Source organism: Entelurus aequoreus, linkage group LG10, assembly GCF_033978785.1.
Source record: "Entelurus aequoreus isolate RoL-2023_Sb linkage group LG10, RoL_Eaeq_v1.1, whole genome shotgun sequence".
Taxonomy (NCBI): domain Eukaryota; kingdom Metazoa; phylum Chordata; class Actinopteri; order Syngnathiformes; family Syngnathidae; genus Entelurus; species Entelurus aequoreus.
In genome coordinates, this window is record NC_084740.1 from 15,851,596 (window position 1) to 15,867,303 (window position 15,708).

Below are 15,708 nucleotides of genomic sequence, written 5' to 3' on the forward strand. Positions count from 1 at the left end.
GCGCCTTATAATCCGGTGTGCCCTATGGTCCGGAAAATACAGTATGTTGTTTTTGCGTAAACAAAGCAACCAGGCAACAAACAGCCGCTGAAAACAATACTTGTTCTTTTTCATGATGTTCTGGTATTGCTCACCAACCACACAAAGTACAAACAATGTTGATGTAAATGTCTTGTGGAAAATCCAGCGACTTCGGCTATTGCTCATCTCTGGCTTCTCTTGGCAGGAAGTGAAAATATTCCAATCGCTAATCCTGGGCGAGCTGGAAAGAGGGCAGAACCAGTACCAGGCCCTGTGCTTCGTCTCTCGCCTCAACCGCAATGAGATCATCCCCAGCGAGTCCATGGCCCGCCTCAGACAGGTACGAGCATCTTTTACGCCAAGACGTGATTCCAGGTGCTGATTTATTTATATTTTATCGCAGAAAAACCCTCACGCCATCCGCTTGGCGGAGGAGCGCCGAGGCCTGGAGCAGCTGACCATGAGCGCCGTGGTCAATCTGAGTCGGGCCTGGCAGCTGAGCAGCCACATCCACAACATGTGCAGCGAGGCCAGAGAGGCCATCTACACCAGGGAGGCTGACGTCAAGCACTGGCTGGACAAAGGTCACGCTTGGTCTTATCTTCCATTATCTCTGCAACTGTCACAGGATGGCTTTAGCCAAAGTCTCTTCTCTCTCCATATACTCCACATTCGCCCTTTTTGTACACTCTTTATCACCATGGTGCTAACATCTCTGCTTCATAGCATCGAGACACGTCTGTCCTCTTAGCGCAGCTGATAGGACTCCTAGCATTATCTTTCTAGTGATTGTACTCTCAGCTTCTGTGTTTTATTTTTGTATGTTTGCCTTCCTAATACTTCCTGCACATTGGCAGTAAATTAATTAATAATTCCCTGAAAGGCCAAAGAATGAAGAAGAAGCCTTAGTTTGGGGGGGTCCCGATCCAATTTTTTCACTTCTGATACGATACGGATATTGGCGGAGACCGATTTTAATCCAATGCAATATCAGCAGGAATCAAAGCACATACTTATTATTTTGTAGTGTTAAATGTTAGAAAAATACTTGCTCAAGTGAAATTTGTCAAACAAAGAACAATGGTAAACACTAACATACCGTATTTTCCGGACTATAAGGCCCTTAAACAGTGACAACAGACAAATTCCCACTGACTAAAAGTCAAACAATATGTTTAAAAGTAATTGTAATTCAGATTGGCAGCAAAATAATTCCCCTCCACCAAGTTTTATGTAAATTAATTACCGTATTTTTCGGACTATAAGGCACACTTAAAAATCCTTTCATTTTTTCAAAACTCGACAGTGCGCCTTATGTACACAATAATTCTGCTTGCTTACCGACCTCAAAGCTATTTTATTTGGTACATGGTGTAATGATAAGTGTGACCAGTAGATGGCAGTCAAACATAAGAGATACGTGTAGACTGTACCATGATGGCAAAATGGCTCAAGTTAACAACACCAACATTTTCTATGTTCCATTGAAAATATAGAAGATTACACACGGCGCTCAAAAATCTATCAAAATGTTTTAGTACGACTTTGGTAAGCTATGAAGCCGCACTGCTTGATGGATTGTACTGTGCTTCTACATGGGAGTATAATTATGGTGTGTGTATAATGTAAGACATATTATCTGGCGTTTTGTTTCACAATATTACGCAAAAGCAACTTTTGTTATCTTCTGGTACCTGCTGATCTGTATTTGGGATCTGTATAAATCCTGAAAAATTGCGCACGTCCGCCTTTGTAGTCCGTGTCGACACTATAGTCGATGAGCTTCTTTTTCTCTATCTTCTTGTTATGGGACATTCATCCTCCGCTGTTGCTATTACTAATATAAAGTAGTGTAAAGTTCTTACTTATGTCTCTCAGTAAATTTACCATGAAAGCGCCTTATAATCCGGTGCGCCCTACGGTCCGGAAAATACGGTACTTTTTTAATTTTGTCGTGGGGTTGTCCCGATACCAATATTTTGCTACCGGTGGTTTTTCAATACGTTTCGATACTTTGCAAAATAAAGGGCACCACAAAACAACTTTCATTTTTGGCTTCATTCTAACAAAAAACTATTACAATATAATAAACATATGGTTGTTATTGCATTCAAAGAACAATTTTAGAAGATTAAAACAAAAACTAAAAGACATTAAACACATTGGGCTTTTCTTGTTGCACTGAAAGAACAATTTACAATTGTATATATTACATATAGCCTGCCATATTCTAGGATTAGGTTAGAATAGAATATAAATCTTTATTGACATTGTATTAAATGCTTCATGATTTATGGTTGCCACTGTTGGTATGTGCTTTAAGATAAATAAAATCGTTAGAAAATACTAAAGTCAATATTGTTGTTAAAAGTACACAGATAAAACATGTAGCATGTAAAAACGCACATTGTTAAAGATAAAACACGAATTGTATTGTCATTTCACGCGCTATGTGGGCATTTTGGGCTAATACTGTATTTTTCGGACTATAAGGCGCACTTAAAATCCTTTCATTTTCTCAAAAACCGACAGTGCGCCTTATAACCCGGTGCGACCAATGTACGGAATAATTCTGGTTGTGCTTACCGACCTCAAAGCAATTTCATTTGGTATGTAGTGTAATGACAAGTGTGACAAATAGATGGCAGTCACACATAAGAGATACGTGTAGACTAGAATCAGAATCAGAATACCTTTATTGTCATTGTATGGAAACAATGAAATTGAACCGCAATCCAGCTCAGTGCTTTTAAAACAACCTACATAAAATAGTCTTAAGACAACAAACAATAATAAAAATAAAAATTGTTTAAAAAACATAATAAAATGGTAAAAACATATTGCACAGCAGATTTCTATCAGAGGTAAGCAAGTTAATAAAGTGGTGAGTGTTCAGGTACGTGCAGAGTTTAGGGCAATAACAGCTCTAGGGTAGAAACTGTTTTTAAATCTATTTGTCCTTGCTTTGATGGTCTTATAACGCCTCCCTGAGGGCAAGAGTTCAAGCCAGTGGTGACCTGGGTGGGATGAGTCCCTGAGGATGCTGTTTGCTCTCCTGCTGCAGTGTCTCTTAGACAGGTCCTCCTAGAGATGTAAGAGGACATGCGGTGATCCTCTGGGCCGTGTTTAGTAAACAACCAGTAAACAATACCAAAACTTAAAATGTTCCATTAAAAATAAAGAACATTACACGCGGCGCTCAAAAATCTGTCAAAATGTTTTAGTACGACTTTGAAGCCACACCGCTTGATGGATTGTCGGCCCATTACAGCTACCGTAGTCAGCGATACAAGTATAACTATGGTGTGTGTATAAGGACCGCAAAATGGCACCCATTAGCAGACATTATCTGCCGTTTTGTTCCGCAATATTATGCAAAATAAACTTTTCTTACCTTCTGGTACCTGCTGATGTGTATTTGAGATCTGCATAAGTACTGAACATTTGCGCACGTCCCCCCACTGTAGTCCGTGCCGATGCCGTATTGGATAAGCTTCTTTTTCTCTATCTTTTTGTTATGGGACATTCACCCTCCACTGTTGCCATTTCTAATATAAAGTAGTGTAAAGTTCTTACTCATAACTCGCTATGGAAGTGCTAAAACATACCGGTGTAGTGAGTTTACATTATTCACCCAAGGAACTTTAGTTATGCGAGAGTTCCGGTCAGACGGTTTTTCACTGGACAATATTTCGGGCGTTGTTGTTGTTTCCGGATGAGGAGATGCTTGAATTAAAAACTAAATGTCATTAAAACAGTTAGCTCCATCTTTTGACTCTTCTTCCACTCCCGTTCTTGCACGCTACACCGCTACAACAAAGATGACGGGGAGAAGACGCTGCCGAAGGTGAGCCACGTAAATAAGACCGCCCACAAAACGGTGCATCCTGAAGCGACTGTCAGAAAGCGGCTTGAAGATGATCTGTAAAACATCATCTATGCAACATTTTGACCAAAGAACCACCATCACATGTTATGTAGACCACAAGGAAGTCTTTTACATTTAGAAAAAAATCATAATTTATATGACTCCTTTAATGCGCCCTATTATCTAGTGCACCTTATGTATGAACAAATACCTGAATAGACCCGCTCATCTGCAGTGCGCCTTATAATCCGGTGTGCCCTTTGGTCCACAAAAAACCGTAGACCGCAATATTGCACAATGTTCAGTGTGCTTGCTTTTAAATGTGCTCAGGTCAGAAAGTGCTGTGGCTTTGTTTAGTTTTCAGCTGTACTGTACTCCCACATGCCCACATTATGTTGCATTCCGCACAAAATTAGAATTAGGAAGTACACCACTTGGAGCAGGTCTGACCTGACTGCAAAGGAACTACATGCGGCCCAGTTCCCCAGGACGGTCATCGTGCTCTGATCACTATGTTACTTGTTGGAATTCATGTTTTACCTAAGAAAACTGCACTCATGAAGCCCCAGATAAAAACGCTGCCATCACCATACTTCACTGTAAGCAGGGCACAATTATCTTACCTGCATTGTAAAAAAAAAAATGTATATTTTGTGGCAAAACACTGGCAGCTCAGTCCCCAGAATTTCACAGTAAATTTAAAATTTTTTCGAACATGATTTTCAGTAGGGCTGCGAATCTCAGGGTGTCCCACGATTCGATTCAATATCGATTCTTGGGGTCACAATTCGATTCAAAATAGTTTGTTTTTTTCCGATTCAACGCGATTCTCGATTCAAAAACGATATTTTCACGATTTTAAAAGGAGTCTCTATTCATTCAATACATAGGATTTCAGCAGGATCTACCCCAGTCTGCTGACATGCAAGCAGAGTAGTAGATTTTTGAAAAAACCTTTTATAATTGTAAAGGACAATGTTTTATCAACTGATTGCAATAATGTACATTTGTTTTAACTATTAAATGAACCAAAAATATGACTTATTTTATCTTTGTGAAAATATCGGACACAGTGTGTTGTCAAGCTTATGAGATGCTATGCAAGTGTAAGCCACTGTGACACTATTCTTTTTTTAAATTTTTTATAAATGTCTAATGATAATGTCAATGAGGGATTTTTAATCGCTGCTATGTTGAAATTGTAACTAATATTGATACTGTTGTTGATAATATTCATTTTTGTTTCACTACTTTTGGTTTGTTCTGTGTCGTGTTTGTGTCTCCTCTCAATTGCTCTGTTTATTGCAGTTCTGAGTGTTGCTCGGTTGGAATTGGGTTGCATTGTTATGGTATTGCTGTGTATTGTTTTGTTGGATTGATTAATTTAAAGTTTAAAAAAAAAAAAAAAATAAATAAATAAATTTTTAAAAAATCAATTTTTTAAAAATGAGAATCAATTCTGAATCGCACAACGTGAGAATCGCGATTCTAATTCGAATCGATTTTTTCCCACATCTCTAGTTTTCAGTTTCTCATTACAACATGTCAGAAAAAGAGTAAGAAAAGGCAAAGCTTATGGGTGTTTTTAAAGCAAAATACTGTAAATGGAAAAACTCTACCACTGTTTTTGTTTTTTACGGTAGAATTCTGGCGACTGAGCTTCTGTTTTTTTATGGTCGTTGCCTAAAAAAGGTTCATTATGTCTTCTTATTCATATACTTTTTAAAATTGTTGGTATATTAGATAATATACCGAATATATGGTCTGATTACAAGTAAATTTGAAAAAGTTCATGGTGGTTGTAAGGAAGGGATAGTAGTTCTTTTAGAGTTGGGACACAATGGACAGATTCCGGCCAGAGAATCCTTTAATCATCTTTATTGTTGAAAGGTAGATTTAAATGTGTATGGTTTTGTGTGTGTGTGTGTGTGTGTGTGTGTGTGTGGTATTTAGTCGTCAACGCACACAAGGCTGGCTGCCACCACTGATTGAAACCGGCTATTCTGACAAAGACGTGCTTTAAAGGGGAAATGACGTCACAGATTGACCTATCAACTTAAATGCATAGGAACATTACAAAACTGGTTAAAGGCACACAATAGGCTTTCGTACACAGCCGCCCCCAACTGTCCGTATGGCAGTTGAAACTAGAAGAAAGTCTATGAGGTAGTGTCCTCGTCATCAAGAGGTGGAAGCATGATCAGTCGGGCGACTGGGCGAAGGTAGGTGCGATTCTTCACTTGTATTCTGGCAGTCCAGACCCGTCCATCTGCTCCTGGATGTGTGAGTGATCCGTCCTACAGGCCACGATCCTCGGGGGAGTTGAGGATCCACTATCAAGACAACTTGACCAGCCAAAAGGGTCTTGCCATCGTTCCTCCACTTGTTACGTTCTTGCAGAAAATCCACGGCGGAAGGTGGGGATGAAGCACCAGCATCAGCCGCCCCATGAAGGGAGCTAGCTGTCTCTTGTAGAAGCTGTTTCCATGTGGAGAACTTACTGAAATCAGTAAGCTGAGTGGATGAAGCACAGGAAATAGTTCCAACGAAGGCGGATTTCCTCAGCTCTGTGGCATTCGGTTCAAGGTCAGATGTAGGCAAATTGGGCCACTCATTTTCTGGCAGGTAAAGGAAGTGCGGGCCCTTATTCCAGCGGTGCTCTTGGATCATTTCCCAGGTTGACCACTTGTCAAGGAGATCTGCAGGCTGGATCTGGTCGTCCCAGCCAAGGTTGGACTTCCACATATCTTGGATGAGCACCTTACACCGAGTGGTAAATGGTACAATGAATCCTAGGGGGTCATAAAGCTTGGCCAGGACACTGTAGACATTTCGAAGAGTGGCAGCTGATGATTCTGTTGTGTGACGCTTGAAACTCAGAGTGTCATTCAAACAATCCCAGCATAGTCCAAGAGTGGGTTTGTGGAGGTTATCACTTGCTTTGGATAACCACAGCTCACTAGTTGCTGATCGTGCATCAGGTGGTAGATGGGCCACAACTTCTGGCATGTTGCTAGCCCACTGTCGGATCTCGAAACCTCCCTTGCTAAGAAGTTCACGCAGAGTGTCAATTAGAGCTTTGGCTTCTTCAACCTTACTCAGACTGTGGAGGCAATTGTCCACATAGGAGTGCTCAACCACTTGCATGAGCAGAGAGCCTGGTGGCTCATAGTCCCTGACGTGCTGCTGTAAGGCGTACACTGCACAACAGGGGCTGCAGGTTGTTCCGAAAGGTAGGACCTGCCATTCAAAGATCTGCGCTCTAGATTCCCTGTCCATGTTCCGCCACAGGAATCGTAGGAGTGGTTTATCATGGTCAAGTAAGCGGATCTGGTGAAACATTGACTTGATATCCCCGCTTATGGCTATTGCATGACATCGGAACCGCAAGAGGACCCCAATCATAGTAGGGCCCAACGTTGGTCCAGGGAGGAGATAATCATTCAAAGACTGGCCATTGTAGGAGAAAGAACAGTTGAAGACCACTCTGTCTTTCCCATTGTGGTGCACCATATGATGTGGTACGTACCACGACTCAGTACTCTTTGCTGCCTCCTCTGAAGGAATCTCAGCAACGTATCCTGTTTTGATAAGTTTGTCCATCTCTCTACGATAAGAGGTTGCAAGGTGAGTGTCTTTGGCCAACCTGCGTTCAATGCTGCCCAAGTTTGGCATTACAGCATCTGAGGGTACACATAGCATAGTGCTTGGCTGGCGACGTAACAGGGGTGTCGCGTAGCGCTGGATACCATCAACAGGTACACGCTTAGAGTCAGTCTGTAAAAGAGAGAGACCTTGTTGGTCTTGCTTGGAACGAGATGCAATCTTCTCGCTGACGTAAGGGAGAGTATTGATCTGCCAGAGACGTTCCACATTCTTGAAAAGTTCGGTATATGGGGATTCAGTGGTAACGTGCAGACAGGAAGGCTGATGGGAAGATGCATAAATCACAGACGGACCTTGTAGGGACCAGCCTAGGTTGGTACAGACTGCTATGGGGCCGCCAGATGGGCCTGCTCGCACCGGCTCTGTAGGAGCAAGAAGCTGGGACATATCAGAACCTATGAGGAGTAGCGGTTGCGCTCGATGGATAGGCAGCAAAGGAAGGTCTTTGAGGTGCTCGTAGCGTTTTTGGAGGGCCGCTACTGGATATGTGTGCTGAGATAGGCTCAGATTCTCAGCTGTGAAGGCATTTTTAATCCAATACTTCTTGCTTGGCTTGAAGATGGGGGAGACGTGAAGGCTGACTGACGAACCATTGAGCACTTTCACTTCTTGTTGAACAGTTCTCAGGTGAAGGGTTTCAGGATGCTTAGCAAGTTGTAGTTGCTCCACTGCATAGGGGAGGATGAGTGTTCTCTCAGAACCATCATCGAGCACAGCAAATGTCTCTAGAGTGCGGTCTCCATTTTGTAGGAGCACTTTAACAACTTTCAGCAAAACTCTTTGAGGGCTTCGAGGCTGTTCCAGGTAGACTGTGGGATTTTGGTTACTCATCATCAGGACTTGTTGAGATGACTCTTGGATCGTGTCATGCAGTACTGTGAGGTGAGTCTCTTTGCATAAGTTACAAGGGCGTTTAAGCGTACATGCTGCAGCTTTGTGGCCACGACCGCACTTCCAACATCTGTTACCTTCTTGGATCCACTTATTGATCTCACTGGTATTCAGTTTCTTGAAGTCCAGGCATGAGTTGAGGTAATGTTCCTTACTGTTGCAAAATGGACAATAAGGACTAGGTTTAAAGGGTTTTGACTTTGTCAGATTGGTGCTCTGGCTGCTACCAGTTTCACCAGAACATAAGAGAATTGATGCTGTCCTTTGTTTGGGCCATGGACTATTATAATCCCTCTTGGCAGGAGGAGGCCCCGGGTTGTAGAGGTGAGTGACTCGGCTGGCGAGGCGCTTAGCTTGAGCTTTAACTTGAAGCCAGGATGCCAGGTCGGGCAGGGTGTAAGTTTGGTTGGTACCTGGCTGTAGAATGCCTCGACAAAGACAGTATTCCATAAATCCGTCTCGGTGAGCAGGAGGCATTTTACTTATGAGGCGGTCAACGTGAGAACCACATTTGAGCTCGCATCCAAGGGGTCCCTCTAAAGTCCGCAGCATACCAACTAAGGTCTGAACTGAGAGAGCAAAGGTGTCGAAAGCTTCTGCATCCCCCACTCTGATGGCTGGTGAGTTCAGGATAGCTCCTAGTTCACTCTGTACTAGTTGTCTAGGCTGGCCATATTTGTCTTGTAGAGCCCCTAGCGCAGCCGTGTACGGGTTTGGGTCATACATGAATGACTTGGCTAACTGCAGAGCGTTAGGGAGTTTGAGCTGATTCAGTAGAACTTGATATTTATATTGCTCGCTCAGGTGAGGATGACTATTCATCAAGTTCTCTAACGCCATCTTGAGTAGGGCAAAATCACTTTCCCGGCCACTCTCAAACCTTGGAAGTACTGGTTTGGGAATGCCATAGGATGTAGCGATCAGCGTCTCGATGCCTGGGTAGGACCAGGGTGGTGCTGCCGGGGTAGGAGTAGCAGATGGTAATGTGTATTGAACATACTGCCCAGCAGCAGGAGGAGGTGCACCAGCTGGAACTGGTGGTTGTGGCACAAAAGTTTGCATGGTTTGTGGCACTGCGGCTGCATGTGTCATTGTTGATGCATAACTAGATATGGGAATGACTGGCATATGTTGACTTGTGAAAGACACAGATGCAGGAGCTGTAGTGGGGGCTACTAAAGTCGGGACACAAGTTTGTGCACCTTGCACAGGAATGGGAATCGTTGTCAATGGCTGTGTAATCGGGATAGCGGCAGCGGATTTCATTGGAGTTATTGATGGGAGCTGAAGCATGTCAGCAGCGGGCGGAGCTGACGTTGTTGACATTGCATCATCTTCAGACTCCGACAGGAAAGACTTGACAATACGGGCAATGTGTAAGTCTTTCTCCAGTTTCTTTAAGCGTCTGCGCCGTTCCATTTCCCTTGCCATATTCTCCTTGGCAAGGTGAGCATCCTCTTGTAGTCTTTGTCCTTTTTTAGCTTGTGCATCCAATCTCTTAGCCTCCAAGTCAGCTTTCCTTTCCTCCTCTATTTCTTGCTGTAGGTCAGCAAGCTCCAAACCTTTCATTCGCTCCTCTAGGGCAGCTGTTTGAACATCAGGAATATTTTGGAGCAGTTGAAGCCCATGCGATCGCCGAGAGGATCGACGTGAAGAAGCAGATGACTGGTACTCTGACGCACTCCTAGCTCTGGTTGGCCTTGCTTCACCGTGTTGTCCTACTGGTAGTGAGGAGATTTGGGCAGCAGGCAGTTGAGAGGGAAGGAGGGTGACATCGTAAGGGGCCAAATGCTGTGGTAGTCGAATGTCTCTCTTTGGCCTGACAGAGGGCTGGTGATCAGCAGGTGATGACTCCATAGTGTCTGATGGTGGAACTCTCTCCGGCTCGAAGGACCAATGTAAGGAAGGGATAGTAGTTCTTTTAGAGTTGGGACACAATGGACAGATTCCGGCCAGAGAATCCTTTAATCATCTTTATTGTTGAAAGGTAGATTTAAATGTGTATGGTTTTGTGTGTGTGTGTGTGTGTGTGTGTGTGGTATTTAGTCGTCAACGCACACAAGGCTGGCTGCCACCACTGATTGAAACCGGCTATTCTGACAAAGACGTGCTTTAAAGGGGAAATGACGTCACAGATTGACCTATCAACTTAAATGCATAGGAACATTACAAAACTGGTTAAAGGCACACAATAGGCTTTCGTACAGTGGTTGTTTTTACAGTGTAAGCTGCTCTCTGTTTGGACATAATTGCCGTGTGTTTTTCTCATTTTCAGTAGACAGTAAATCTAATCACTTCCAATACAATACCAATTTGGAGCTTTGAGTATTAGCCGATATTGATATTGATCCGAAATGGCATCAGCACGTATCATACGTACTTTTGTTTTGTAGTGTGGAATGTTAGAAAAGTGGTGACCCTCGCCCCATCCTTGTTTGTGAATGACTGAGCATTTCGTGGAATCTACTTTTATACCCAATCATGGCACCCACCTGTTCCCAATTAGCCTGTTCCCCTGTGGCATGGTCCAAATAAGTGTTTGATGAGCATTCCTCAACTTGCTCTGTCTTTTTTGCCACTTGTGCCAGCTTTTTTGAAACATGTTGCAGCCATCAAATTCCAGATGAGCTAATATTTGCAAAAATAACGTTTTCCGGTTCAAACGTTAAAGGCCTACTGAAATGAAATGTTTTTATTTAAACGGGGATAGCAGATCCATTCTATGTGTCATACTTGATCATCTCGCGATATTGCCATATTTTTGCTGAAAGGATTTAGTAGAAAACATCGACGATAAAGTTCGCAACTTTTGGTCGCTGATAAAAAAAAGCCTTGCCTGTACCGGAAGTAGCGTGACGTCACAGGCTGAAGGACTCCTCACATTTCCCCATTGTTTACACCAGCAGCGAGAGCGATTCGGACCGAGAAAGCGACGATTAGCCCATTAATTTGAGCCAGGATGAAAGATTTGTGGATGAGGAACGTGAGAGTGAAGGACTAGAGTGCAGTGCAGGGTGTATCTTTTTTTCGCTCTGACCGTAACTTAGGTACAAGCTGGCTCATTGGATTCCACACTCTCTCCTTTTTCTATTGTGGATCACGGATTTGTATTTTAAACCACCTCAGATACTATATCCTCTTGAAAATGAGAGTCGAGAACGCGAAATGGACATTCACAGTGACTTTTATCTCCACGACAATACATCAGCGAAGCACTTTAGCTACGGAGCTAACGTGATAGCATCGGGCTTAACAGCAGATAGAAACAAAATAAATAAACCCCTGACTGGAACGATAGACAGAAAATCAACAATACTATTAAACCATGGACCTGCAAATACACGGTTAATGCTTTCCAGCCTGGCGAAGCTTAACAATGCTGTTGCTAACGACGCCATTGAAGCTAACTTAGCAACGGGACCTCACAGAGCTATGCTAAAAACATTAGCTATCCACCTACGCCAGCCAGCCCTCATCTGCTCATCAACACCCGTGCTCACCTGCGTTCCAGCAATCGACGGCGCGACGAAGGACTTCACCCGATCATCCGTGCGGTCGGCGGCTAGCGTCGGATAGCGCATCTGCTATCCAAGTCAAAGTCCTCCTGGTTGTGTTGCTGCAGCCAGCCGCTAATACACCGATCCCACCTACAACTTTCTTCTTTGCAGTCTTCATTGTTCATTAAACAAATTGCAAAAGATTCACCAACACAGATGTCCAGAATACTGGGGAATTTTGCGATGAAAACCGAGCTTTTTGTATTGGATACAATGTGTCCCAATACTTCCGTTTTAACGATTGACGTCACGCGCATACGTCATCATACATAGACGCTTTCAACCGGAAGTTTAGCGGGAAATTTAAAATGTCACTTTATAAGTTAACCCGGCCGTATTGGCATGTGTTGCAATGTTAAGATTTCATCATTGATATATAAACTATCAGACTGCGTGGTCGGTAGTAGTGGGTTTCAGTAGGCCTTTAATTATCTTGTCTTTGCAGTCTATTCAATTAAATATAGGTTGAAAATGATCAGCAAATTGTTGTATTCTGTTTTTATTTACCATTTACACAATGTGCCAACTTCACTTGTTTTGGAGTTTGTACAAATTCATGCTGATATTTGAGGGGTGTGCCCGATTTTGTGAGATATCGTGACTCCCTCATGGCAGGTTTTTGACATTTCCTATTTTCCAGGTTCCTAGAATGCAACGTTATCACTTAACTTATTTTCCTAAAACGTTGAGACTTTCCAACGTCCATTTGCCGATGGCCTCGTGTGAACTACGGACTACAAGCGAATATTTCTGACTCACAATCGTCCCTCAGGGCGAAAACAATCAAGTCCAATTTTCACCGGGGTGAGGAGAATACGCATGAAAGCAGCAGCGTTGTCCCCCCCAACACGGTCACGCTCCCGCACCATTATCTGTAGTGCGCATCTTCTTTGCATAAGAAAGCCCCTCAACCCCAGATTCCCACATTCTTTTGTCCTTTTTAACAGCTCTTCCTCTCCTCGCTTTCCACAGGCGTGGACGGCTCCATATTCGAGGTGCTGCCGCATACGACCGAGGCGCCCCACTTCCAGGCCTGCCACGCCACCAAGGACATGTGGCAGCCGTGTCTCTGCACGTACGGCCTCCGTCTGGAGTGGTACCCGTGTCTCCTCAAGTACTGCCGCAGCCGGGACAACGCGGGCCGGGGGTCCACGTACAAGTGCGGCATCAAGAGCTGCAGCAAGGGCTACCACTTCACCTACTACGTCCCCCAGAAACAGCTCTGCTTATGGGACGAGGAGACTTAGCACCTGGTCTATTTTCATGATAAAGGCCAGAACCGGGAGCAGGCGAGAGAGACAAAAACATTACTGTGATTAAAGACAAGTGGCCTTTACTTCTGTGACAAAAACAGTCAGAAAAAAAATACGCCACGTCATCAACAAGCTCACATGTTGGATTTATTTATTTTTGCTCGACTACGGACTTTTTGAAATGTTTTTCATATGAATCTCTTAACAAACCGCGAGTCCTCAAACATTACGATTTCAATTGTATTTCATCAAGGCTCATTTGCAGCACATGTTTGTGAGGGTGTCAAGTAAACCAAAGTCAAAGCAAAAAGTTGTCAATAGGAGGGTGTAAGCTTTCCCTCTGTCTGCAAAAAGCGCCTATTCAGGCAGACGGTGGTTCTTACACTGCCATCTTGTGGTCCATTTGTAGCATTTATTTTCAATTTATGCAGCGCAAACCTTTGATCCCTTCCACCTCCTTGAACACGCCGGACCAAATAGAGCAGTACCAACTATGGCCTTTGCTGAGTAAGTGCCTCAATGTTCTTAAAAGAGTGTATGCACGGATTTCTATGTCAGGACATGAACTTTTTCAAGAGTTAATAAAGGTTTCAATTTCCATTGTTGATTTTTTTGGCTGAATGGTGATCAGATAATGCTATAATGCAGTTTCCCACCTAGGCCTTCAGTGACGTCCGACTTCAATAAATACCATAATTTATGTCGCCACATGACCATGGCCTGAAAGATACTTTACAGAAACTAGTGTTGTCCCGATACCAATATTTCGGTACCGGAACCAAAATTATTTAGATCGTTTTCTAAATAAAGGGGACCACAAAAAAATGGCATTATTGGCTTTAATTTAACAAAAAAATCTTAGGGTACATTAAACATATGTTTGTTATTGCAAGTTTGTCCTTAAATAAAATAGTGAACATAAATAAATGATAAATGGGTTATACTTGTATTGCGCTTTTCTACCTTCAAGGTACTCAAAGCGCTTTGACACTATTTCCACATTTACCCATTCACACACACATTCACACACTGATGGCGGGAGCTGCCATGCAAGACAACTTGTCTTTTAGTAGTAAGTAAACAAACAAAGGCTCCTAATTTAGCTGCTGACGTATGTAGTAACATATTGTGTAATTTTCCATTCTATTATTTTGTCAACCTTATTAAGGACAAGTGGAAGAAAATTAATTATTAATCTACTTGTTAATTTACTGTTAATATCTGCTTACTTTCTCTTTTAACATGTTCTATCTACACTTCTGTTAAAATGTAATAATCACTTATTCTTCTGTTGTTTGGATACTTTACATTAGTTTTGGATGATATCACAAATTTGGGTATCAATCCGATACCAAGTAGTTACAGGATCATACATTGGTCATATTCAAAGTCCTCATGTGTCCAGGAACGTATTTCTGAGTTCATAAACATAATATACATTTTTTTTTAAATGAAAGAAGATGTTGTGATGCCAAAAAATATCGACTTAATCGTAGTAGTATCACTCCTGTACTTGGTATCATTACAGTGGATGTCAGGTGTAGATCCACAAATGGTGTTTGTTTACATTTTGACGGCGGTGAGCTACGGTGTGCAGTGAAGCATGTTTAGCTATTCCTCGTCCTGCAGTGATAATGATACTTGTAAGAAACATACTTTATTTGTCGCCATGGAAACAAGGATTAGTGATTTAGAAGTAGCTAAAACACTGCAGACTGGGGATGGACGTTCGCTTAAAGCATCTCTTCCTGAGGGCGTTTCAGTGTTATAATTTCACCTTTATCGTTAGTTTTTAAGCCAAAATGCGTGCGTTCTCCCTTTTCTGTCTACACGCTGTGTCTGCTTGTAAGTACTCTGTGATTGTGCGCTGCCGAACATGCTCCTCTGCTCGTAAAACCAGCAATGTCACGACTAGAAGACGACTGAGGCATGGGTGGCGGACCGGTATTTTTCAGAGGCAGTATAGAACCATCCATCCATTTTCTACCGCTTATTCCCTTCGGGGTCGCGGGGGCGCTGGAGCCTATCTCAGCTACAATCGGGCGGAAGGCGGGGTACACCCTGGACAAGTCGCCACCTCATCGCAGGGCCAACACAGATAGACAGACAACATTCACACTCACATTCACACACTAGGGCCAATTTTAGTGTTGCCAATCAACCTATCCCCAGGTGCATGTCTTTGGAGGTGGGAGGAAGCCGGAGTACCCGGAGGGAACCCACGCAGTCACGGGGAGAACATGCAAACTCCACACAGAAAGATCCCGAGGCCGGGATTGAACTCACGACTACTCAGGACCTTCGTATTGTGAGGCAGACGCACTAACCCCTCTGCCACCGTGCTGCCCTCAGTATAGAACCGAATATGATTAATTAGTATTGCGGCACTATACTAATACAACCCGAACAAAAACACACGTGCGCACTCAATTTGTCATTAGTGTACAAAACG

General features: G+C 43.1%; 1 protein-coding gene across 1 annotated transcript in view; it reads left to right on the plus strand.

Annotated features, from left to right (window-relative positions):
* oafa (OAF homolog a (Drosophila)) overlaps positions 1-13,929 on the plus strand; it is a 71,363-nt gene extending 57,434 nt beyond the window's left edge. Inside the window, exons 2-4 of the mRNA XM_062060199.1 lie at positions 227-361; positions 425-605; positions 12,976-13,929. Of these exons, the coding sequence (XP_061916183.1) occupies positions 227-361; positions 425-605; positions 12,976-13,250 (591 nt within the window). The 3' untranslated portion in view covers positions 13,251-13,929. The remainder of the gene's footprint in view (positions 1-226; positions 362-424; positions 606-12,975) is intronic.
* The last annotated feature ends 1,779 nt before the right edge of the window (positions 13,930-15,708 follow it).